The following is a 26,451-nucleotide window of genomic DNA, read 5'->3' as shown; positions in this document are numbered from 1 at the left end:
CCCCTCACATAGTATCAGCAGGGGATTGGGAATAGAAAACTTACTCAGGGAATCAACTGACTTACCGCCCTCATGCTCGATCTACCAGATCACACTTGCAGAAAGCAATGTGCCCATGGTTGAGAGAAATTTTGTGGTTCAGGTTTTTAAAAAACGAGGACGGCATTTACTTTCTTCTCTGTGCTGACCAAACCATGTAGCCTCAAATGATGACAGACTAACCAATATTTTCTTGGCTAAAACTATACAACACTAAATTGTTCCCTCAAAAGTTAGTCTGGGGGAGCCTGGGTGGCTCAGTCATTAAGCGTCTGCCTTCGGCTCAGGTCATGGTCCCAGGGTCCTGGGATCGAGCCCCACATCGGGCTCCCTGCTCCGCGGGAAGCCTGCCTCTCCTTCTCCCACTCCCCCCGCTTGTGTTCCCTCTCTCACTGTGTCTCCCTGTCAAATAAAGAAAATCTTAAAAAAAAAGTCTGCTTTTTAATACTAATGTGGTACTTATAATATGAAAGTAGCCTTTTTCATTCCAATTCCAAAACCTGCTGTCCAAGCAGGATAAAAATAACAATGGTTTGCAATGCTGCATAATGTGAACACACATTATGAGGATGGAAAAAGATCCTACACAAGATGCGTAGGCTATATGCATACTAGAGGAGTGAGGCTATGATGTCCTTTATAATTCACAGTACAAAATAAACCACTAGTGGGATATAATGAAGGCCAAAAAACATGTAAGAATCATCCAGCCCACCTACCCATACACAGATACATACACACACACAAGGAAACTTAGGAAATCTTATGGATTTCCAGTATCCTAGAAAAACAGGACCACACTACCAGGCAGATACAGCAGGCAGGCCAAAATTTCACAGCATCAACAGCATCAAGCTGAGGGAAGCCAACAGAACATAAACTAACTGAAAAAAGGAAAGTGGACAGGTTCCAGACCAGGTTTGCCTGCTGCCTTCTACTAGAACTCCTCAGCAGTAATGAATTCTGTTACATAAACTGATATAGATGTACCACATAGCTCAGAGACTAGCCACGAACATTTATTGGTATTGTCCACAGAATTCAAATAATCCTTCCATCTTTAAAACTTCACATTCTATGGTGAGTTTGTGTATAGAATATTTTATTATATATTTTCTATAAAATTTGATGTTACATATAAAGCACAAATTTAGGTACATCAGTTCTAGGTGAAGATTTTATCTTCAATTCTGAAACATACATTTCCTCAGGAAAAAAAAATTACCTGGAGCAAACTTTCCATAGTTGTTAAAAAATATCATTTATCAAAATATAAGATTTTGGTCAAATCTTATCGGCTATTAAATATGTAGTAAAGGCTTTTGTGTTTTTCCCTGAGATTGCTCTAATTTTTAATGAAAGCTTCTGATCAAGTCAAGATGTTGACAGTTTTCTTCCTCACGTGAAGTCTCTGATGTACAATGACAGGCTGAATTTTATAGGTCTTCTGACATGATATTCATAGGGTTTTGTCCCATTGCAACAGAATTACCTATGTGCATTTAACAAACAGAACAGAATCTTTAAGAGCTCAACAGAGTAGTTTTTTTAAGTCAACTTGTGAAGATCTGTTAGTGGAGAACTGTTTCACACAGTTATTCAGATTTTGGCTTCCTTCACCTTGTGTTCTTCCATGTTTAATACACATGCCAAGTCTGCCCTGGCAATATCTCTATTCCAACATAACATAGGACAGAAAGAATGTACGGTGATTTTTGAAAGCTAGACTTAGCTTAAATGTTATAGTGTCATATTCCATGACCAGTATCACTCAAATGAAAGACTGGGAAATTAGACAAACCATGTGCCTAGTGGACAAGGAAATGTTTAAGGGAAACAATCTGCCAGTCTGTGACATGAGCTTTTTTTACTGTGTATTATCAATTAAGGTATGAGTCCCTTCAGGACTTCCCCAATTCACCACATGCAAGGGTTTTCTCTCTGGTGTGCATTCTGGTGTGATGTACTCTAAGCGCTGCCTTACGGATAAAAGTTTTCCTGCATTCATTACATTCATAGGGTTTCTCTCCTGTGTGAATTCTCTGGTGTACTCTGAGAGTTGAATTTTGTGCAAAAGCTTTCCCACATTCATTACACTCATAAGGTTTCTCCCCTGTGTGAATTCTCTGGTGTGCACTAAGGTGTGACTTCTGGGAGAAAGTCTTCCCACATTCATTACATTCATAGGATTTTACACCTGTGTGAGTTCTCTGATGTACTCTGAGGGTTGAATTATGGGCAAAAGGTTTCCCGCATATATTACATTCATAGGGTTTCTCCCCTGTGTGAATTCTCTGATGTGCAATAACATATGACTTCTGGGAGAAAGTTTTCCCACATTCATTACATTCATAGGGTTTCTCCCCTGTTTGAGTCCTCAGATGTGCCCGGAGGTGTGATGTCTTGGAGAAAGTTTTCCCACATTCATTACACTCATAGGGTTTCTCCCCTGTATGAATTCTCTGATGTGCCCTGAGGGCTGAATTATCAGCAAAAGTTTTCCCACATTCTTTGCATTCATAAGGTTTCTCCCCTGTGTGGATTCTCTGATGTGCACAGAGGTGTGTTCTTTGGGAGAAAGTTTTCCCACATTCATTACACTCATAGGGTTTCTCTCCTGTGTGAATTCTTTGATGGACTATGAGGGCTGCCTTATAGACAAATGTTTTCCCACATTCATTACATTTATAAGGTTTTTCCCCTTTATGAATTCTCTCATGTCCACTGAGGTATGATTTCTGAGAGAAGGTTTTCCCACACTCGCTACATTCATAAGGTTTCTCCCCTGTGTGAATTCTCTGATGTGTACTGAGATGTGTCTTCTGTGAAAAAGTTTTCCTACATTCATTACATTCATAGAGTTTCTCCCCTGTATGAATTCTCTGATGTGCTCTGAGAGCTGAATTATGGGCAAATGTTTTCATACATTCATTACATGCATATGGTTTCTCCCCTGTATGAATTCTCTGATGTACTCTGAGAGCTGAATTATGGGCAAAAGTTTTTTCACAGTCACTACACTCATAGGGTTTCTCCCCTGTGTGAATTCTCTGATGTGCTCTAAGGGCTGAATTATGGGCAAAAGATCTCCCACAGTCATTACATTCATAGGGTTTCTCACCTGTATGAATTCTCTGATGTGCTCTGAGAACAGATATATGGGCAAAGGACCTCCCACATTCATTACATTCATAGGGTTTCTCCCCTGTGTGAATTCTCTGATGTGCTCTGAGGGTTGAATTATCAGCAAAAGTTTTCCCACATCTGTTACATTCATAGGGTTTCTCCCCAGTATGGACTCTCTGATGTGCACTAAGGTGTGTCTTGTGAGAGAAAGTTTTCCCACATTCAATACATTTGTAAGGTTTTTCGCCTGTGTGAATTCTCTGATGTGCTCTGAGATGTGATGTCTTAGAGAAAGTTTTCCCACATTCAATACATTTGTAGGATTTCTCCTCTGTGTGAATTCTCTGATGTTCTTTGAGATGTCCCATCTTGGAGAATGTTTTCCCATATATGTTACTTTGACAGAGTTTCATTCCTGTGTGTGTTCTCTGGTGTACTATGAGAGCAGACTTCTTGTAAGATTTCCCACATCCACTGTTATCATAATCCTTTGTGTGAATTGTCAGATTTTCATGGATGTTTGACTTTTGACAGAAAGTTTTCCCACATTTATTACATTCACAGAGACTGACCCTCATATCAGTTCCAGGATAATGAGTAGGGTGTGAACTTGAATAAAAAGATTCCCCACATTCCTCACATTTCTCAGGTTCCTCCTCTGAGCGGGTCCTCAGATGATGAATGAGTTGTGCTTTCTGGTAAAAGGATTTCCTGCATTCATTACATTCAAATGACTTCTCTCCAGTTTCACTTTGCTGATGTACACTGAGGGCTGAGTTTTGATGGAAGGACCTCTCATATTTATCACACTGGTAGAGTTCCTCTTCTGTGTGAGTTCTCTGACATACTATAAGGTCTAATTTCTGATAGAAGGCATTTATACATCCATTATATGCACAAAATTCATCTCTAATTTGTGTTTTTTGTACTAAATGGGTTGAGCTCTGGCTCAACTTTTCTTCACATTTATTGCTTGCAAAAGCACCCTGTTCTTTAAAAGTTCTCTGAGAATGAGTGAGAGGTAAGAGCCTGCTGAAGTTATTCCCATTTTCATTATATTCAGAGTTTGTTATAGCCAGATGAACTTTATCATATTTCACAGTGGTGGTTTTGTCACAGGATTTCCCACATTCATTAAGATCAAAGCATTTCTCTCTTGTGCCAGTTCTCACACAGTTAAATAAAGTTGCTTTATCACAGTTTTTCCTAAATTCATCATCCTTATAGGATTCCTCTCCTATAACACAGTGAGTCTTATCATGTAAAACTTTCCTAAATTCATTACATTCAAAAGACTGCTCCAGGCTTTGAAATTTCTGATGATCTTTCCTATTATTGAGAGGTTTCATGTTTTTCTTATAACCATAAGATTTCTCTCCAGTATGAGTTTTCTCATGTTTAATATCAAGCTGCAACTTTTTGCATACATTCATGTAATCAGCCTTCTTTCTTGAATAGTTTCTATCACAAATAATTAATTCAGAAACAACTGGCAAATTCATTCTACATGAGTCACATTTACAGGGCATTTTTCCAAAAGAATTTGGAATTATATCCAGAGTAAATGGTTTTTCTAAAACTTTCTGCCCTTCTTTACTCAGTGTTTTGTTATCAGTGAATATTACTTGCCACAGAGGTTTCACTTGTTTTTCCGGGTTCCCTTCAATGAGAATATCAACACTGAAATATCCTAAAATGAGAAAAATTGAAAACATCTTTATATCTTATATTTCTTATGGAGAGGAACTTACAGCCATATGTTTGTTATGTATTGTAGCCTGTTACAGGTCACATTTCCAAATATCAGTAATTCATACACATAAAGAAAAGACAGATACACTTTTTCCTCATCCGTGTTGTTTAAAGAAAACAGGTATTATTTTCAGTGCTGGCCAGGACTGAGTAGCTAGCGCCTTTCTTCCTAAGTCCTCCCTCTTACAATTAACAAATCCCTGGACAATCAATAAATCAATAAATCAAGAGTAAGTAAGATGCTACAAAATGGAAGGTGGACTTTGGAACTCAAGAAATGACATAGCAGAGGATTCCAAGATTGTTCTTTCTGCTTCGCATATATCTTATATGGGGCACTGGAGTGCTGGAAAAGCCCGCAATCCAAGTCAACAATATACGTAACAAAAAGAGCTACAGGAAAAGCCTGTTCCTTCTAGCCAAAGGTCTGAAAAAAAGGTGGTTTAAGAAAACAGAAAATCTTTTTGACGATACCCACCCTGCTCAAGCCAAACAAAAATAGGTTTAACAGAGAATGAAAGTTCCACTGCCACAGGTATAAAGGACTGGACACTCTTAGAAAACTTCTTTCCATGACCGAAAACGAAGAGCTCACTAGAGAGATCATGAAGAATCCTAAGAAAGTTCTATTCACAGGACATTCAGGGATGGTAACAGCAACCACTACCAAAATTCTTCCTGGAACCACATTCTTATCTATTCTATGGAATCTGCAATAGCAAAAGCAATAAATCTGTTTTAGGGCACTTATGGCAACACAGCAGGTAGGGGAAGAAAAGAAGGGAAAAGAGGCAGGAATACTACAATATTTCAGCTAGAAGGATGAAACAGCATTTGTAATAACCATGCTCTCAAAACCCAAGAACACAGTACATTTAAAAAACAGTTTAATTTACATTATTCTCAAATGCATAGGAAATATTCATCACAGCAGACTGCATTCTACACTGCAAGAAAAATTTTCACAAATATAAAAAAAACAGAAATCAAAGTATAATCTCAGGCCATCAAGAAATTATACTAGAAATCAGTAATGCAAAGTCACCTGGAGAAACACAAAATATTTGTAAATTAATATACTTCTAATTAACCCACTGGTCAAAGAGAAAATTTCATAGGAAATTAAGATAGTTAGAATTGAATGAAAACAATAATGTTTAGAACATACAGAAATTTCTGGGATGGAGCTAAAGTAGTGCTCAGAGATAAATTTATAGCTTAAAATTTTTTATATTAGAAAAGACTCCAGTTACCCAGCTCCACTTTAACAAACTTGACAAACAGAAAAAATTAAATCTAAAGAAAGCAAAAGAAAGAAAATAAAGACTAAAGAAGACAATAAAATTGAAAATGGAAAGCAGAGAAACATCAATCAAGCCAAAGCTTAGTTCACTGAAGATTTTTTTTTAAATGATTTAACCCAAAGAGGAAAAAAGACACAAAGTAATATAAGAAAAAATGCAAGAGAAGACATAAATCCTGATACAACAGACACTAAAAAGATAATAAAAGAGTATTAGGGGAAACTCTGTGCCCATAAATTTGACAATTTAAGTGAAATGGACGAGTTTCACTAAAAAAAAACAAAACACACACTACCAAATTCACTCAAGAAGACATAACTTGGATAGATCAGTATCTATTTAAGAAATTGAATATGTGGTCAACAAAGACGTAGAACCAAGAAGCAGCTTCAGTATTAGAAGGCAGTAACTAGTGAATTCTGCCAAAGGTTTAAAAAAAAGAGAATTCCAATGTTACATAATCTCTTCTAGAAAATACAAGAAACCTACAGACCACTATCCCTCACGACATAAATGTAAAAATTCCAAAAAAAAAAGCATCAAAAAAACAAAAACAAAAACCCCAAAGCAATATAGAAAAGAAATGATATATCAAGATCAAGGGAAATTCATCCCAAAAATACAAACTGCTGAGATATTTAAAAGTGAATGTAACCCATCATATTAATTATCTGAAATATTAAAACCACACAATCAAATAATTTAAGGCAAAGACTATTTCACAAAATTCTAAATCCACCCATTAACCTACTGTAAAGGAAATCTACAAAAAGCCTATAGCTATGATCATACTTAAGAGACTAAATACTTAAACCCTAAGATTGGAAAATACAGGTATCTAGCCTCAGCACTTTCTATTCCAGACTGCCAGAAGTTCCCACCAATGCAGTACAGCAAGAATAGAAATAAAAGATACAAAATCTACAGAGAGAACCACAGAAAGAGCTTCAGAAAAGCTCCTTAACTAGTGTTTTCAGCAAGGGCAAAATACAAAGCTGATATACAAAAGCCAATCATATACAAACAATTATCACTAGAATTTTAAATCAAAGAATATAATTTACCATGATGCTAAAAACAAAACCAAAAATACCTGGTATCTATACTCCAAAAACTACTGATAAAAGGAATCAAAGAAAACATAAATAAAAGATGGCATTTCTTTATGGATTGGATTTTAAGACGTTAAACCTCTTTAATTTGATCTATAGATTCAATACAATCCCAGCTGAAAAGCTGCCATACTTTATATAACTATCAAAAAGCTCATTTTAGAGGAGGAGCAAGATGGCAGAGGAGTAGGAGACCTAAATTTCATCCGGTCCCAAGAATTCAGTTAGACAGGGATCAAGCCATTCTGAACATCTATGAACTCAAGAAGAGATCAAAGAAAAGAATAGCAGCAACTCTCTGAACAGAAAAGCGATCACTTTCTGGAAGGTCTCTTCTGATTTGCTCAGCGTGTATTTTTCTGGGGTCGTTGTTACCCTGTTAGCATTTTGTTCTCTCATTCATCTATTCTCCTCTGGACAAAATGACAAGATGGAAAAAGTCACTTCAAAAAAAAGAACAAGAGACAGTACGACTGCCACGGACCTAATCAATATGGACATTAGTAAGATTTCGGAACTGGAGTTCAGAATGACGATTATAAAGATACTAGCTGGGCTTGAAAAAAGCATGGAAGATATTAGAGAACCCTTTCTGGAGAAATAAAAAAACTAAAATCTAATGAAGTCGAAATCAAAAAGGCTATTAATGAGGTGCAATAAAAAATGGAGGTTCTAACTGCTAGGATAAGTAAGCCAGAAGAGAGAATTAGTGATATAGAAGACCAAATGATGGAAAATAAAGAAGCTGAGAAAAAGAGAGATAAACAACTACTGGATCACGAGGGCAGAATTTGAGAGATAAGTGATACCATTAGATGAAACAATATTAGAATAATTGGGGTAGCAGAAGAAGAAAGAGAGAGAGAGGCAGAAGGTATACTGGAGGAAATTATAGCAGAGAACTTCCCTAATTTGGGGAAGGAAACAGGCATCAAAATCCAGGAGGTACAGAGAATCCCCACAAAATCAATAAAAATAGGTCAACACCGCAACATCTAATAGTAAAACTTACGAGTCTCAGAGACAAAGAGAAAATCCTGAAAGCAGCTCGGGACAAAAGATCTGTAACCAACAATGGTAGAAACATTAGACTGGCAACAGAACTATCCACAGAGACCTGGCAGGCCAGAAAGGACTGGCATGATATATTCAGAGCACTAAATGAGAAAAATATGCAGCCCAGAATACTATATCCAGCTAGGCTGTCACTGAAAATAGAAGGAGAGATAAAAAGCTTCCAGGACAAACAAAAACTAAAGGAATTTGCAAACACAAAACCAGCCCTACAAGAAATATTGAAAGGGGTCCTCTAAGCAAAGAGAGAGCCTAAAAGTAACATAGATCAGAAAGGAACACAGACAATATACAGTAAGAGTCACCTTACAATAGGCACTAAATTCATACCTTTCAATAGTTACCCTGAATGTAAATGGGCTAAACGCCCCAATCAAAAGTCACAGGGTATCAGACTGGATAAAAAAACAAGACCCATCGATATCCTGTCTGCAAGAGACTCACTTTAGACCCAAAGAAACCTCCAGATTGAAAGTGAGGGTGTGGAAAACCATTTACCATGCTAATGGACATCAAAAGAAAGCTGGGGTGGCAGTCCTTATATCAGACAAATTAGATTTTAAACCAAAGACTGTAATAAGAGATAAGGAAGGACACTATATCCTACTTAAAGGATCTATCCAACAAGATCTAACAATTGTAAATATCTATGCCCCTAACATGGGAGCAGCCAATTATAAAAACCAATTAATAACAAGAGCAAAGAAACACACTGACAACAATACAATAATAGTAAGGGGACTTTAACACCCCCCTCACTAAAATGAACAGATCATCTAAGCAAAAGATCAACAAGGAAATAAAGACTTTAAATGACACACTGGACCAAATGGACTTCACAGATATATTCAGAACATTCCATCCCAAAGCAACAGAATACACATTCTTCTCTAGTGCCATCGAACATTCTCCAGAATATATCACAAATCAGGACTCAACTGGTACCAAAAGATTGGTACCATCATTCCCTGCATATTTTCAGACCACAGTGCTTTGAAACTAGAACTCAGTCACAAGAGGTAAGTCGGAAAGAACTCAAATACGTGGAGGCTAAAGAGCATCCTACTAAAGAATGAATGGGTCAACCAGGAAATTAGAGAAGAATTTTAAAAATTCATGGAAACCATCAAAAATGAAAACACAACTGTTCAAAATCTTTGGGATGCAGCAAAGGTGGTCCTAAGAACAAAGTATATAGCAATACAAGCCTTTCTCAAGAAACAAGAAAGGTCTCAAATACACAACCTAACCTTACACCTAAAGGAGCTGGAGAAAGAACAGCAAATAAAGCCTAAACCCAGCAGGGGAAGAGAAATAATAAAGATCAGAGCACAAATCGATGAAATAGAAACCAAAAGAACAGTACAACAGATCCACGAAACTAGGAGCTGGTTCTTTGAAAGAATTAATAAGATTGATAAACTCCTGGCCTGACTTATCAAAACAAAAGAGAAAGGATCCAAATAAATAAAATCATGAATGAAAGAGGAGAGATCAAAACCAACACCAAAGAAATACAAACAACTATAAGAACATATTATGAGCAACTATATGCCAGCAAATTGGATAATCTGGAATAAATGGATGCATTCTTAGAGATGTATCAGCTACCAAAACTGAACCAGGAAGAAATAGAAAACCTGAATAAACTTATAACCACTAAAGAAATTGAAAAAGTAATAAAAAATCTCCCAACAAACAAGGGCCCAGGGCCAAATGGCTTCCCAAAGGAATTCTACAAACATTTCAAGAAGAATTAATACCTATTCTTCTGAAACTGTTCCAGAAAATAGAAATGGAAGGAAAACTTCCAAACTCGTTTAATGAGGCCACCATTACCCTGATCCCCAAACCAAAGACCCCATCAAAAATGGAAATTACAGACCAATATCCCTGATGAACATGGATGCCAAAATTCTCACCAAAATACTAGCCAATAGGCTCCAACGGTACATTAAAAGGATTATTCACACCACGACCAAGTGGGATTTATCCCTGGGCTGCAAGGTTGGTTCAACATCCGCAAATCAGTGTGATACATTAATAAAAGAAAGAACAAGAACCATATGATCCTCTCAATAGATGCAGAAAAAACTTCTGACAAAGGACAGCATCCTTTCTTGATCAAAACTCTTCAGAGTTAGGGACAGAGGGTATATACCTCGATATCATAAAAGCCATCTATGAAAAACGCACAGTGAATATCATTCTCAATGGGGAAAAACCGAGAGCCTCCCCGCTAAGGTCAGGAACACAGCAGGGATGTCCACTATCACCACTGCTATTCAACATAGTATTAGAAGTCCTAGCCACAGCAATCAGACAACAAAAAGAAATCAAAGGCAACCAAATTGGCGAAGAAGTCAAACTCTCACTCTTTGCAGATGATATGATACTTTATGTGGAAAACCCAAAAGCCTCTCCACCCCAAAACTGCTAGAACTCATACAGGAATTCAGTAAAGTGGCAGGATATAAAATCAATGCACAGAAATCAGTGGCATTCCTATACACCAACAACAAGACAAAAGTGAGACAAATTAAGGAGTCGATCCCATTTACAATTGCACCCAAAATCATAAGATACCTAGGAATAAATCTAACCAAAGAGGCAAAGAATCTGTACTCGGAAAACTATAAAATACTCAGGAAAGAAATTGAGGGAGACACAAAGAAATGCAAAAACGTTCCATGCTCATGGATTGGAAGAACAAACATTGTAAAGATGTCAATGCTACCTAGAGCAATCTACACATTCAATGCAATCCCCATCAAAAAACCATCCACTTTTTTCAAAGAAATGGAACAAATAATCCTAAAATCTGTATGGAACCAGAAAAGACCCTGAATAGCCAGAGGAATGTTGAAAAAGAAAAGCAAAGCTGGTGGCATCACAATTCTGGATTTCAAGCTCCATTACAAAGCTGTCATCATCAAGACAGTATGGTACTGGCAGAAAAACAGACACATAGATCAATGGAACAGAATAGAGAGCCCAGAAACGGACCCTCAGCTCTATGGTCAACTAATCATCGACAAAGGAGGAAAGAATGTCCAACGGAAAAAAGACAGTCTCTTCAACAAATGGTGTTGGGAAAATTGGACAGCCACATGCAGAAGAATGAAACTGGACCATTTCCTTACACCACACACAAAAATAGACTCAAAATGGTTAAAGACCTAAATGTGAGACAGGAGTCCATCAAAATCCTAAAAAACACAAGGCAGCAACCTCTTCGACCTCAGCCGCAGCAACTTCTTCCTAGAAACAATGCCAAAGGTAAGGGAAGCAAGGGCAAAAATGAACTATTGGGACTTCATCAAGATAAAAAGCTTTTGCACAGCAAAAGAAACAGTCAACAAAACCAAAAGACAACCAACAGAATGGAAGTAGGTATTTGCAAATGACATATCAGATAAAGGGCTAGTATCCAAAATCTCTAAAGGGCTAGTATCCAAAATCTCTAAAGAACATACCAAACTCAACACCCAAAGAACAAATAATCCAATCAAGAAATGGGCAGAAGACATGAAAAGACATTTTTCCAAAGAAGATATCCAAATGGCCAACAGACATATGAAAAAGTGCTGAACATCTCTCGGCATCAGGGAAATCGAAATCAAAACCTCAGTGAGATACCACCTCACACCAGTCAGAATGGCTAAAATTAACAAGTCAGGAAATGACAGATGTTGGAGGGGATGCAGAGAAAGGGGAACCCTCCTACACTGTTGGTGGGAATGCAAGCTGGTACAGCCACTCTGGAAAACAGTATGGAGGCTCTTCAAGAAGTTGAAAATAGAGCTACCATACGACCCAGCAATTGCACTATTGGGTATTTACCCCAAAGATACAAATGTAGGGATCCAAAGGGGTATGTGCACCCCAATGTTTAAAGCAGCAATGTCCACGATAGCCAAACTATGGAAAGAACCAAGATGTCCATCGACAGATGAATGGATAAAGATGTGGTGTGTGTGTGTGTGTGTGTGTGTGTGTACATACCTATATGTATATATACATACAATGGAATATTATGCAGCCATCAAAAGGAATGGAATCTTGCTGTTTGCAATGATGTGAATGGAACTAGAGGGTATCATGCCGAGCGATAAATAAATCAATCAGAGAAAGACATGTATCATATGATCTCACTGATATGAAGAAGTCTTAATCTCAGGAAACAAACTGAGTGTTGCTGGAGTGGTGGGGGGTGGGAGGGATGGGGTGGCTGGGACACTGGGGAGGGTATGTGCTATGGTGAGCGCTGTGAACTGTGTAGTACTGTTGAATCACAGATCTGTACCTCTGAAACAAATCATACATTATATGTTAAAAAATAAAGAAGATAGTAGGAAGGGAAAAATGAAGGGGGGGAAGCAGAGGGGGAGATGAACCATGAGAGACTATGGACTCTGAGAAACAAACTGCGGGTTCTAGAGGGGAGTATATTTTTGTTAGTATATTTTTGTTATTGTTCTTGCTTAATTTATTAGTAGACTACCAATTTACCTCTGTTCACTAATCTACTATACCCTAAGGTTTATAATATGCACATTTATTTTATAAATGTCACACAATTTTGGACTTGATTGGTTAGCCTGGTGATGGGCATTAAAGAGGGCATGTTTTGAATGGAGCACTGGGTGTTATATGCAAACAATGAATCATGGAACACTACATCAAAAACTAATGATGTAATGTATGGTGATTAACATAACAAAATAAAATTTAAAAAAATTTTAAAAAGCTCATTTTAAAATTTATAAAGAACGCTGGTGGACTCACATTAACTGATTTCAAGGTCTAATTAAGAACCTAGAATAATAAAGTTAATGTGGTATTGACATAAGGATGGATATGTAGATGAATAAAAAATACAGATACCACATACAGTGTTAAATATACAGAATGTAAGTACAAATACACACACACACATAAACTTATGTACCATATACAAAATATACATTTATCCATCTTCTAAGAACAATGGAAATGCTACTCAGTAGAGAAAGGATAATCTTTTCAATTAATGGTGTTAGAATTACTGGACTCTCCTTTTCAAAAATTTAAACTTGACACATATCCCATCCTGTGTATGAGAACTAACACCAAATGAATTACAAAATGTAAAATGTGAAATTTAAAAATTTCTAGAAGAAAGCATATGAATAAATCTGTCTTACTCTGAGTTTGGATATTTCTAGACAGAACAACAAATGCATGATCTTTATGAGAAAATTCATAAACTGAATTTTTACATTCAATTTTAGCCAACCTCCTCTGAAATCATGCCAACAAAAGAAGTGGAATGCAGCTTCACTACTGCCAAGTATGGACAGAAGTCCATGTTCCCCCCTAAACCTCCACTGACATCTTTGGGAGTTGGAGTAGGCTACCACATTAACAGTGAGGAGCGGTGAGATGTCAGGGTCCCCACCAGCCTTCTCCTAACACTAACCACCCTGTATTTCATCAGGTGCCACAGTCCCTAGCTCACCTTCATTGCTGTGTAATCTTTCAGAATATTACATTTATTCTATATATATTTACCATATGTATATTGATAGATATACACACAGATATACATATATATAGATATATGTATAGATACACACACATGTATACATTTAGTTGCAATTAGTGGAGAGTAAAATAGAATACATTTATTCCAACTTTCACCTGGTTAATACTTTTATATCTTATTCCTTCCCCAAGCAGAGTCACAAACACATTCTCTTTATTATCCCATAGAATAGCTCTAGTTTTGCTTTGAGAAAAATCAGGCCTTTAAGCCACCCGAATCCCATTTTTCGTTTAGATCAATAAGGTTACTTTGGGATTCTTTCTCCACTGTTTTGTGGGGCTAGTGCCATCTATCAAGACCAATTATCTATGGGGCGCCTGGGTGACTCAGTCGTTAAGCATCTGCCTTCGGCTCAGGTCATGATCCCAGGGTCCTGGGATCGAGCCCCGCATCGGGCTCCCTGCTCCGTGGGAAGCCTGCTTCTGCCTCTCCCACTCCCCCTGCTTGTGTTCCTTCTCTCGCTGTGTCTCTCTCTGTCAAATAAATAAATAAAATCCTAAAAAAAAGACCAATTATATATGAAGTATATGTTTTTTTTCCCTTTGAGCTTTCTTTTCTGTTTCACTAATTTATTAAACTATCCCACTTCCAGTTCCATACTACTTACCTCTCAGAGCTTTACATATGTAATAGAGCAAATCCTACCACAACACTCGTATAAATGAGATTTTCTTTGACACTGCATTAAATATTTATAATTTTGTATTATATAAGTGCTTCTTTTGTCTTTGTTAGGGTTAGCTAAAATTTCATCCATTTTACTGTTTTTTTATTCTAAGAAACATTCTATAATTTCTCAGTCTTCCAGTTTATTACCACTTTTAAATTCTGCTTGTGTTAGTATATTTTTGTTATTGTTCTTGCTTAATTTATTACTAGACTACCAATTTACCTCTGTTCACTAATCTACTATACCCTAAGGTTTATAATATGCACATTTATTTTATAAATGTCACACAATTTCGGACTTGATATCCTTTTTTATACGTTGTTTAAAAGAGATAATTTTTAAAATATCCATCTTAAGAATTTTTTGTGTACTCATTAATTTCTTGATTTATCAAAATATGTTGAGAATATTTATGCAATTCTAATTTGTTGGACTTACTGGTTTTCTTTCTAGATTAACATTATTTTTCACTATCTTATGATTAATCTATGGGAATCTGAAAGGCTTCTCCTTTTTTCTTTTTATGTTATGTCACCATACAGTACATTAGTTTTTGATGTAGAGTTCCATGACTCATTGTTTGTGTATAACACCCAGTGCTCCATGCAATACATGAAAAGGCTTGTTCTTTGATCTCAGGATACAAATACATATATATGGTTCACTTTTTTTTTAAGATTTTATTTATTTGCAAGAGACAGAGGGAGAGAAGGAGCACGGGGGAGGGGCAGAGGGAGGAGAAGGACACTCGCCACTGAGCAGGGAGCCCAACACAGAGCTCCATCCCAGGACCCTAAGATCATGACCTAAGCCAGAGGCAGATGCTTAACTGACTGAGCCACCCAGGCGCCCCTGGTTCACTCTAATATAAATATCATTTACATCCCATATAGGCATACTTATTTAATGTTCATAGTATCTTTACTTTAATCAGATGAGGTACATTATCTCCTAATCCTGCTGAATTTTAACTTCTTAGAACCCCATTATTTTGTGTTTTATGATAGCTAGTATGATACTGTTTGGTGCAGTCATTCAAATGCTTAAGGGTTTACTTTAACCTGTGCTCTTAAAAAGAGGGCCTTCTTTTAAATTAATGCATTTATTTATTTATTTATTTATTTATTTATTTATTTATATTTTATTTGAGAGAGTGAGAGAGCACGAGCGAGGTGTGGGGCAGAGGGAGAGGGAGAAACAGGCTCCCACTGATTAGAGATCCTGGCACGGGGTTCAATCCCAGGACCCTGAGAGGATGACCTGAGTTGAAGGCAGACACATTTCAATGAGCCATCCAGGCACCCCTAAGTTACTGCATCTATTGCCTAAATTCAAGCCTGAATAACATGAAACTCTAAATTATTTTGTTTTTTACTTAATAACATTACTATTTTTTTATTGCAATCTTTCAAACATACTTATTTTGGGGTATCTTTTTTAGCCAACCAATACGATCAAATCATTTACATCTAATGACTGGGAAATATGCTTAATCTAAAAATTCTGCTGTCTGGTTGAATAGCTTCACAACAAAAACTCCAGTAAACACACTTAGGGTGATTTTACTCTTTTGCTCTAAGAATTATACTGAAACTATAATTTTTGAAGTTCCTGAATTTAACAGTTTACACAAAAATACCAATAAGCATATGAAAAAATGCCTGACATCACTAGTGACCAAGTAAACTGTTATGGACTGAATTATATCTCCCCCCAAATTCGTATGTTGAAGCCCTGACCCTCAGTGTAACTATATTTGGTGGTAAGGCCTTTGGGGAAATTAAGGGTAAATGAGTTCATAAGGGTGGGCCTCAAATTCTTATAGGCTTGGTATCTTTGAAAGAATAGAAAGGGACATCACAGTTCTCTCTCCATGAAAGCACAGAGAAAAGGCCATAAGAGGGCACAGTCAGAAGGCAGTCATCTGCAAGCCAGAAAGAAGCTTCACCAGAAATTAATCATGTTGGCACCTTGATATTGGGCTTTCAGCTTCCAGAACTATAAGAAATAAATTTCTGCTGTTTAGGCCACCCAGACTATGGTATTTATCATGGCAGGCCAAATGCCTAGTACAGAAATGCACATCAAAACTTCAATGATATACCACTTTACAACTACTAGGATGGCTAGAATAAAAAAGTCAGATAATAACAAGTGTTGGTAAAGATGTGGAAAAATTAGAACCCTCATATGCTGTCATTAGGAATGAAAAATAGGCAGGCACTGTGGAAAATAGTCTGGAAATTCTTGAAACAGTTACCACATAACCCAGCAATTAGAATCAAGTGTAACTCGGTAAGAGGAAAAAAAGCGTTATGTCAAAAAAAAAAAAAATCCATGCAAAAACTTGGAAATCAATGTTTCTATCAGCATTATTCAATAGCCAAAAGGTAGAATCCTAAACGTCAACTGAATGAAGAATGGACAAACAAATGTGGCAAATACATACAATGAGACATTATTTTCCATACAAAGGATGAAGTACTGATACACATGAATCTTATAATCCTATGTGAAAGAAACCAATCATAAAAGACCATATAATGTGTGACTGCATTTACATGAATTGTCTGCAATAGGCACATCTATCAAGACAGAAAGTAGATTAGTGATCGCTGGGCTGTAGCGGACAGGAGGATAGGGGGTAATTTTAACTAGAGGGTATGAGGTTTCTTTCTGAGGTAGTGAAAATGAACTGTGGTGATATTTACACATATCTGTGAATATGTGAAAAGCCACTAAATTGTACCCTTTAAATGGGTGGATTGTACGATATGTAAATAGTATTTCAACAGAGCTGTTTAAAAGGGTAAAACAACCAACCAACCAGCCAAACAAAACTTTCAAAGGTATTCCCCTAAAAGTTTAACTATCCCAAGTGTTTCCTTCTGTCAGTGCTCACCCACCGGGGTATCTCTGGTTTAGGAATTCTTCCTCTAAGGACCAGGGCTCTTCTCCTTGCTCCAACTTGAAGATCATCTCAGGTTTGGCGGTGCAATACCCTGTAAACATGACAATTGAAGGTATATACATATACCGGATCCATGCACTTTTTGGCTTCCAAAGGTGGAGCAAGATACAGCAACAAGAGCAGCAAAATAAACGTGCTCATTTGAAGTATCCCATGGGAAAGTAACAACACAAACATTTTGTCTGCTTCCTAAAGGCTTCAGGTACCTTAGACCTCTCACTCAAAAGCCAGTACAATATTAATCTCTACAAGGAGTCCACGTGTTTTGACAACTTTTAAAAAGAAGGAAATTTAATTTAGACGAGGATACATAATAAGGTCTGCTTACCCACTGAAATGAGGTGGCTGTAGTTCTCTAGCATCACATCTCGGTACAGGGTCCTTTGAGCAGGGCTCATGTACTGCCATTCATCCTGAGTAAATTTGACAATCACATCTTCGAATGACATGGATCCCTGTAACAACACATTTCGTTCAAAGATTCAGAATTATGTGACACATATCTTTGAGAATTACCACTTTTCCTGTTTACTTTTAAGCTCTAAAAGACATGGTTATCAAAGACACCTATTTCTGACCTAATTTTGTCTGTAGCTGTGGAGTTGCTCAGATAAGAAGGTTTTTAACTTACTATAATTCATTTATATCTATTTGTGAATTATAGATTTTTTTAGGTTAAAAAAATTCAATGTGAAGAGGTTTCCTACAGCTCTTCCTCTTCATCCCAAGGTACTGTGGGCATTCTAGAGAATTCTAAGATGTTCATCCCCTCCTTAGACATCGTCATTGTAAATAGAGGGAGACAGAGAAGATACATACATGCAAGCTGTGGAGATATTTTACAAGATCAAACTCATGTATAAATACCTATATAAAAATATATAAATCTAGAGCTCATGAAGAGCAAAGAACAACTTACCAAGGATTTGGAATCATAGAGACCAGTATAAGTGATTATTTATGCTGAAGTAACAGCAATGAATATAAGGACAGGGACATAATCTCAGGGTGTAGCAGCAGCAACCAATCTGATCATTACTTTCTTGCACAACCGCCCAGGCTAACTAAACGAGCAGCTTTTGGAATGTTGGTGCCAAACACTGACATTTAGGAAACAAAAGGAAAAAAAGTGTCAGAAGTTTTAGTGAGACAGATCTGTTCATGTTGCTCCTGAAGGGTCTGTGAACATAAAGGTGGAACTATCCCTTAAACTAATACACACATGATTTTAGAATATAGAAGAGAGGTGTGAGGATGAAGACAAGCATTTAGGAGTTATTAGCTATTTAGGTGGTAACTAAAATTTTAAGAGGCAATCAGCAATGTGAGCTATATGCTATACATCCTATATGGGACTAAGGAAAGAAAAATACCAAATAGCATTTAGGGAAGCATGAATAGTAAAGAGGCTGGCAGAAAAAGCATAGGCCAAAAAGCCAAAGAAAAAGCTTTCCAAAAAGTAATGAGTCAGGAAAGGATGTTGGCGAGGATGCGGAGAAAGGGGAACCCTCCCTACCGTTGGTGGGAATGCAACCTGGTGCAGCTACTCTGGAAAACAGTACGGAGGTTCCTCAAAAAGTTGAAAACAGAGCTACCCTATGACCCAACAATTGCACTACTGGGTATTTACCCCAAAGATACAAATGTAGTGATCCGAAGGGGTATGTGCACCCCGATGTTTATAGCAGCAATGTCCACGATAGCCAAACTATGGAAAGAGCCAAGATGTCCATCAACAGATGAATGGATAAAGAAGATGTGGTGTATATACACAGTGGAATATTATACAGCCATCAAAAGGAATGAAATCTTGCCATTTGCAACGACGTGGATGGAACTGGAGGGTATTATGCTAACCAAAGTAAGTCAATCAGAGAAAGTATCGTATTATCTCATGATATGAGGAATTTGAGAAACAAGACAGAGGCTCGTAGGAGAAGGGAGGAAAAAATGAAACAAGATGAAACCGGAGAGAGAGACGAACCATAAGAGACTCTTAATCTCAGGAAACAAACTGAGGGTTGCTGGAGTGGTGGGGGGTGGGAGGGATGGGGTGGCTGGTGATGGACATTGGGGAGGATATGTGCTACGGCGAGTGCTGTGAATTGTGTAAGACCGATGAATTATAGATCTGTACCCCTGAAACAAAAAATACATTATATGTTAAAAAAAAAAAAGAAGATAGCAGGAAGGGAAAAATGAAGGGGGGGAAATAGGAGGGGGAGACGAACCATGAGAGACTATGGACTCTGAGAAACAAACTGAGGGTTCTAGAGGGGAGGGGGTGGGGGGATGGGTTATCCTGGTGATGGTATTAAGGAGGGCACATATCGCATGCAGCACGCATGCGATGGTGTTATACGCAAACAATGAATCATGGAACACTACATCAGAAACTAATGATGTACTGTATGGTGACTAACATAATAAAATAAAATTAATAATAAAAAAAAGAGTCTGGAAAAGGTAGAATCTTGGAAAATGAGAAAAGGGAAAATTTCCACAACAAAACACTTCAAATGGGCTGGGAGGAGGAGGCACTGGGGAGTTGCTGTTCAACAGACATAAAATTTCAGTTATGCAAAATCATCAAGTTCCAGAGATCTGCTGTACAACACCATCCCTATAGTTAACAATAGAGTATCATACACATAAAAATGTGCTAAGGGTAGATCTCATGTTAAGTGTTCTTATCACAATTAAAAGTAGAAAAGAAAGGGAAGAAAACTAAGAGATAATGGGACAGAGACAAGTTTCTTTTTTCCCCCCTCAGTGTTATGTATCCAATTATTTGTTCACTTATATCTTCAACGTTCCTAAGTGAGTACCTCCTGCATGTGAAACTCAGTAGTAGGAGCTGGTAACTGAAACAAATAAATAAAAGAACAGGAATACCTCTCAAAATTTAATCTAAAAAAGAAAAAAAAAAGGTAATTATATTCTCCAAAGCGAAAACATTAGTGAGAAAAGTGGCACTGCTTTCATTTTTGTGAATCTCTTTAATATCTGACTTAATTAGATCCTGTGGATTAAAAAAAATAAGCTAACAAGTGACATAAATAAAAATGGTTAAGTAAGGATCCAAAAAATTCTCTCCTTCATAAAAACTAGGAAAAACTGGCAAAAACTGAGGCGCCTGGGTAGCTCAGTTGGTTAAGCATCCAACTCTTGATTTTGGCTCAGGTCATGATCTCGGGGTTGTGGGATCAAGTCCCATGTCAGGCTCCATGCTCAACAGAGAGTCTGCATGAAATTCTCTCTCTCTCTCTCTCTCTCTCCCCCTCTGCCTCTCCCCCCACTCACAGTCTCTTGCTTTCTCAATTAATACATTTTTTTAAAAAACTAGCAAAAATTATAAAAATTAACAAAGGCTATCTTCAAAACATTAAAAAAACAAAACAGCTTAATCATAGTAGAATGGTGATACTGTGACCTTTTATAACTTATATCCTTTCCTTCCCAACTCTGCAATAGTTTCACAACCAATGGTTTGCAACCAGCGGCAACCACAAGAGCAGAACTCGGCTGGAGATCCACTGAAACCTCATTCATAGAAAACTCATTTGGCCAGTTTGGTAGTTTCCTGAAAGACCCCACTCATAAGGATGCCTTTATTTGAGCTAACTCACAGCTCAGTGTGAAAAGCCTTAACCTCACTCATCATTTATCAACAATTAAAGGCATTTCTTTAACTTTTTTTTTTGGCATTTGTTTAACTTAATGGCTACCTGAGGTGGTAGATAACAGGTGAGACAAACAATGGCTTAACCAAGAAGTCTGAAAGGAAAAGTTGGACAATGAGATGTCCGTAAATGTTTCTGAAAACCTCTGATATATTCCTGAGAATCAAGGAGGCCGCAAACTTGCAAAGGGCTGTGCGTATGCCTAAGGCTGTGAGCATACTCAGGAAAGATGTGAGAAAGCCCTGAGCTGTCACCTCTAGGTGACCTTGAGGTTTGGCATTAGAAAAAAGTCTAAGCTAATGCAGAGTTATAAACCATCTGTCTGTTTGAAGAATTCCCTGAAATGCCCAGAGCCCCTTAGCAAAGACTGGGAGACTTACTGGGTCTAGGCATTTAAAGAAATTTCTGCAGATACTTCAACTGCCTCAGATGAAAGAAACACAGGCTCTACAGAATTTTTTAAAAAGTCACTGAACAAATAAATTTCAACAATGACCCCAATGGAAAGGAGAAAATTCCGATTTCTAGAATTGGCACATTCTTCTACTTAAAATGTCCTATTTTCAAGAAAAAAGTTTAGTAAACAAGGAAAGAAACAAGAAAGTAAGGCTCATAGGCAGAAAAGGTATAATCAATAGAAACTCCTCCTAAAGAAGCAAACATTGAACTTACTAGACAATAACCTTAAATCAGCCATATTAAATATGGTCAAATACCTAGAAAAAAACAATGTCCAGGACTAAAGGAAAATAAAAGAAAGATATTTTACTAAATCAAGAATATCAATAAAGAAATAGAAATTTTAACAAATTGAAATTATATAGAAACTCAAGAGTTGAAAACTATAATAACTAAAACAAAATTTCACCAGAGGGATTGTATAGCAGATTTGAGGAGATGAAAGAATGAACAGACTGGACACTGAAATTACATACTGTGAGAAAGCAGAAAGAAAAATAATGACAAAAAATGAAATATGGGATAGTATCAAGCAATAAAGACAAAGAGACAATATTGAAAGCAGCAAGAAAGAAGTGACTCATCATGTACAATAGTATTAAAAGCAGATTACTAATCAGAAACCCTGGAGGACAGAAGGCAGTGAAATGATATATGACAAGTAAGGGCTGAAAGAAAAAAGTTGTCAACCAAGAATTATATATCCAGCAAAAATAGAAAAATTAAAACCTTCCCAGATAAACAAAAACAAAATTTGTCACAGGCAGAACTGCCCTACAAGGAATAATACAGGGAGTGGTTCAGCAAATCTATACAGACAGAAAATGGATTAGTGGTTGCTTGGGGTTTGGGGGAAATGAGCAGACGAAGGGGATAAAATGAAGAGTTGCGTTTTAAGATGATGAAACTGTTCTAAAATTGACTGTGGTGATATTTGTACCAATCTGTGAGTATACTAAAACATCACTGAATTCCAGACTTAAATGGGTGAATGGCATGGTATGTGAACTGAATCTCAATAAAGCTAAGAGAGAGAGAGAGAGAGAGAGAGAGAGAGAGAGAATGAAACCATTGTAAGATTAATAGAGCAGATTAAAAGGGCCATGGTCAGAAACTGGGAATGAGCCACGTGAAAGGACAGGGAAAGAAGATGACTCCAAAAAGATTATCAGCACTGTATAGATGGGGCCAGTGGAGGGTGTCATGGACAGTAACAAAGAAACTTTCCAGAAGGACAGAGGCAGTAGAGGCAAATGCTATAGAAAATTCAAGTAAGGAAAGAATTAGACAAGATCCAATGGATTTGATTATAAATCAAGTCTCTGGTCACCAGATATGACAGGCGAGTGGGGAGAGAAACCAAAGCATCATGCAGAGGTTTCAAGTGTGGATAGAAAGTGTTGAAACGTTTCAAAGAGAACACAATTTTAAACTGCTGAGCAACCTGACTATCTTGGGTACTCAAAATATTTATGGAAAGTAATTTTAATTCAGCTGATTCAACAGAAAAGAATGTCTAATTCAACCCCTGTGTTTGAGTTTCTGGAAAACGGAAGGGACCAAGTTCACATTTAGCATTACATCTTCTACTTTTATTGAAGAACAAGTAGAGATAATGTTCTATATTATTTTAGAGTAATTACTGAAAAGTTGTTAACTAAATCACCTAGTCGAAAAATAAAGATCTTTTTTATCTTCAAATATTTTAACATTCTGGGCACCTGAGTGGCTGGCTCAGTCGGTTAAGTCTCTTCTTGCCTTCAGCTCAGGTCATGATCCCAGGGTCCTGGGATCGAGTCCCGCATCGGGCTCCCTGCTCATCAGGGAGTCTGCTTCTCTCTCTCTCCCTCTGCCCCTCCCCCCTGCTCATGCGCATGCAGTCTTTCTCTCAAATAAATAAAATCTTAAAAAAAAAGTTTTAACATTCTATGAGGTATCAGTTTGCTTAATCTTCTCACCAACCCCAACCTTTAAAGCAGTACAGTTTGTCTGACACTCTGATATGGCTCCCAAAACTCAGAAATAAATTCGGAGCTCCAATTTCATATCCACATGCCATCTTTGCTCTGCTACTCATCTGTATTTCCATCTCTGAATGCATCTGATCCATTTCTATTTCTACTTTTTCATGTTAATAGACTTATAAAATCCACTATAAAACAGATTATTAAAAATAGAGATTACCTGCACTATGTTCATTTTCTGCAGCTCCTTGAAGAATGTGAAGAAATGAAAAGGTTCAGCTGGGAAAGAGGAAGGAGAAATAGCATCATGAGAAACCTGGTCTGCCTTACAACTATTTTTATTTACCTAAAAATTTCATAACATCAGCTGGAAAAAAGGTTTCCCTATAGAAAAATATCCTTTTGACATTCTTGAAAGGGAACAAGAAGGACCACACAGAGGTATTACCTGAACAAATGCATCTGCGATATGGTGACACAGGCTTAACCTTGCATTTTCACTGCTGTGAAACTCAGAAGTCGATGAATTAACAATTTATGTCCCCTTCTAAGTAAGAACAACAACAAAAAAACACAAAATAAAACAAGAGGATATTGGTTAAACAAATTCAGGTATACAAGGTAAAACCTTCTACCTTCATTTAAACTAATGTTGTTTAAAAAACCTACTCAGATGGGATTGTTAATCAAATTTGTGTTGTCTTTACACCTTGAGTTAGAGCTTCCCCAGAAAACTTCAAAATAAAGATGGGATGCTTTATGCAAGAACTATTTTTTCTAACTTTTTGTTCTTACTTGGTTGCAAATCCTGAAACAGATTTTAGTAAGATGCCGATAGTACTTACCTGTGTAAGTAAACAGCACTGTGCTTAAGTTCTTAATTCTGCCCTGGGTGTCTTTCCAAAAATCATTCATTTCAGGCCCAATATTTTGAGCTTCCAAAAGTGTCTAATATAGAAAACTTTTCTTCTACTATCCTTTCGTCATTCCCTACACTCAGGAAGGAGGGAGCATCAGCATAACTCCAGATGCCACATGTTGTGATGGACATGGTATGAGGGCAGCTCAGAATCTGGAAAGAATGAGGGGGAATGAAGGAAACTGGGTGCTATTTAGAATTTCATTAGTTCTGCCTGGTTATACCTTCCCTGGGCATCATGCCCTTACCAACCACCCAGTGAAGTGCCTTTTCCTGTACAGCCTGACAGTCACCCATCCCTCTCAACCCCTGCTCACCACCTTCTGCAAGCTGGTCCAGTGCCCACTGTCACACAGTCTGTGATGGCTTTTGCGTGCAGTCACGAAGTCTGACTCATGCTATACAGGGATCAAGAACTGCTTCTGGTGGAGCAAGTCAGGACCTGTGCCTTTCTTGAAACTTCTGGCCCTGCTCTGAAGCTCCAGGGAGTAATCTGTCAGAAGAGCTATTCTTCTAAATGACAGTTGTTCTTAAGTTACTTTATTACAGAGGGGCTGGGATCTGGGCCTGAGAAACAAATTCACTGTAACTCAAACCTCCATTTAACACTCTAAACCGGACTTTGGAATCCACTACAAGTGTACTATCCCGTAAGGTAGCCATTAGCTGCATGCAACTACTACACCTGAAGTGTGGTTAATAATTTGGATATACTGAGTTAAACATATCAGTAGAACTAATCTCTTTCTTTTTATTGTTGCTACTGAAAAACTCTAAATTATATTTGGTTTCAATTATCTTTCTATTGGCCCGCACTGCATTAGATTTTCAGATTGTGCCTTTGAGGATGGAGATAGCTTAGATGGTGCAGGGAAGTTCAAGAGTCTCTTGACCAGGGGCTCTAAAAAGAATCCACAAAAAAAAAAAAAAAAAAAGAATCCACAAATCCCAGGATATATATTACCACATCATGAGATTCTGTCGATATTCACTTCACAATCATATCTCTGTAAATCTGGGGACGGGCTACTCAGCTAAGAGCTTCAAAGGTTGCAACTCTTGGTTTGGGGCAAAAAGGATGCTGGGAAGAGCAAGAGGTGGGGAGTAAAATCTACTTGTATTTACATCCAACCTCTCCCACCTACCAGCTTGTGTCCTGGGGTGTATCATTCGGCCTCCAGTAAATTCCTTTCACTTTTTAAAATGGCCTAATTATAAGGGCAACTGTGAGGCTTAAATGAAATACCAAAGAAAACAAAGTGTCTTGTGATAGCAACTTACACACCCATTATTACAAGCACTTGACAAAAAGCTTTGCAGATGACACCTTATTTCTCAGAGTAATTCCACAAGCTACTGTTCGTAGCCTCATGTTCATCGAAAACATTATAAAGGTGGATTCCCTTGCCACTGCCCACAGTCCCCTCACTCGGCGCCCGCAAAGGACACCTTCTCCAGATAGGGGAGGCAGCCCCACTTGCGCCACCGGAAGCAGGCGGGAGCAGACGCCGCAAGCACACAGGGGCTGGGGGAGGGGAGGACCCGCTGGGAAATTCCCGGGAACACTGCACACAAACCTACCGGATCTGGCAGGGCCCCAGGCCTCCCGGAGCCGTGTCCCCAGTGCTCTCACCCCCACTGCAAAGCCTCTGCTCCCGCAGATACCCAAAGAAGCCGAGTTCGTGTCCTTTTTCAACCACAGAAGGCGGGCGGAAAACAGGCCAAGGCTGGATGTGCACTTGCGCAGAATGAGCCCCAAAACCCGTTCCCAGAGTGCTGCGCGGTAGGCGC

General features: G+C 37.8%; 1 protein-coding gene across 1 annotated transcript; it reads right to left on the bottom strand.

The window, feature by feature from the left end:
* Positions 1 to 495: 495 nt before the first annotated feature.
* Positions 496 to 26,404, bottom strand: ZNF658 (zinc finger protein 658). The gene is made up of 6 exons (XM_025851684.2): positions 26,242 to 26,404; positions 24,190 to 24,288; positions 23,962 to 24,020; positions 17,964 to 18,090; positions 17,571 to 17,666; positions 496 to 4,855 (listed from the first exon to the last, which is right to left on the bottom strand). The coding sequence occupies exons 3-6, from the start codon at positions 23,974 to 23,976 to the stop codon at positions 1,941 to 1,943; spliced, it is 3,153 nt and encodes a 1,050-aa protein (XP_025707469.1). The 5' UTR covers positions 23,977 to 24,020; positions 24,190 to 24,288; positions 26,242 to 26,404; the 3' UTR covers positions 496 to 1,940.
* Between the last annotated feature and the right edge of the window lie 47 nt (positions 26,405 to 26,451).

Source organism: Callorhinus ursinus, unplaced genomic scaffold (genome assembly GCF_003265705.2).
Source record: "Callorhinus ursinus isolate GAN/ISIS: 27379988/994484 unplaced genomic scaffold, GSC_fseal_2.0 scaffold39, whole genome shotgun sequence".
In the NCBI taxonomy this organism is placed as follows: domain Eukaryota; kingdom Metazoa; phylum Chordata; class Mammalia; order Carnivora; family Otariidae; genus Callorhinus; species Callorhinus ursinus.
Note: the sequence above shows the minus strand (reverse complement) of the source record. Positions and strands in the feature narration are given on the sequence as shown.

Coding starts and splice junctions, on each gene's coding strand:
- ZNF658 (XM_025851684.2), bottom strand. Junction 17,667..17,963: donor CAGCCACCTCATTTCAGTGG/GTAAGCAGACCT, acceptor TCATGTTTACAG/GGTATTGCACCGCCAAACCT. Junction 4,856..17,570: donor CCTAAACCAGAGATACCCCG/GTGGGTGAGCAC, acceptor TTCTCATTTTAG/GATATTTCAGTGTTGATATT.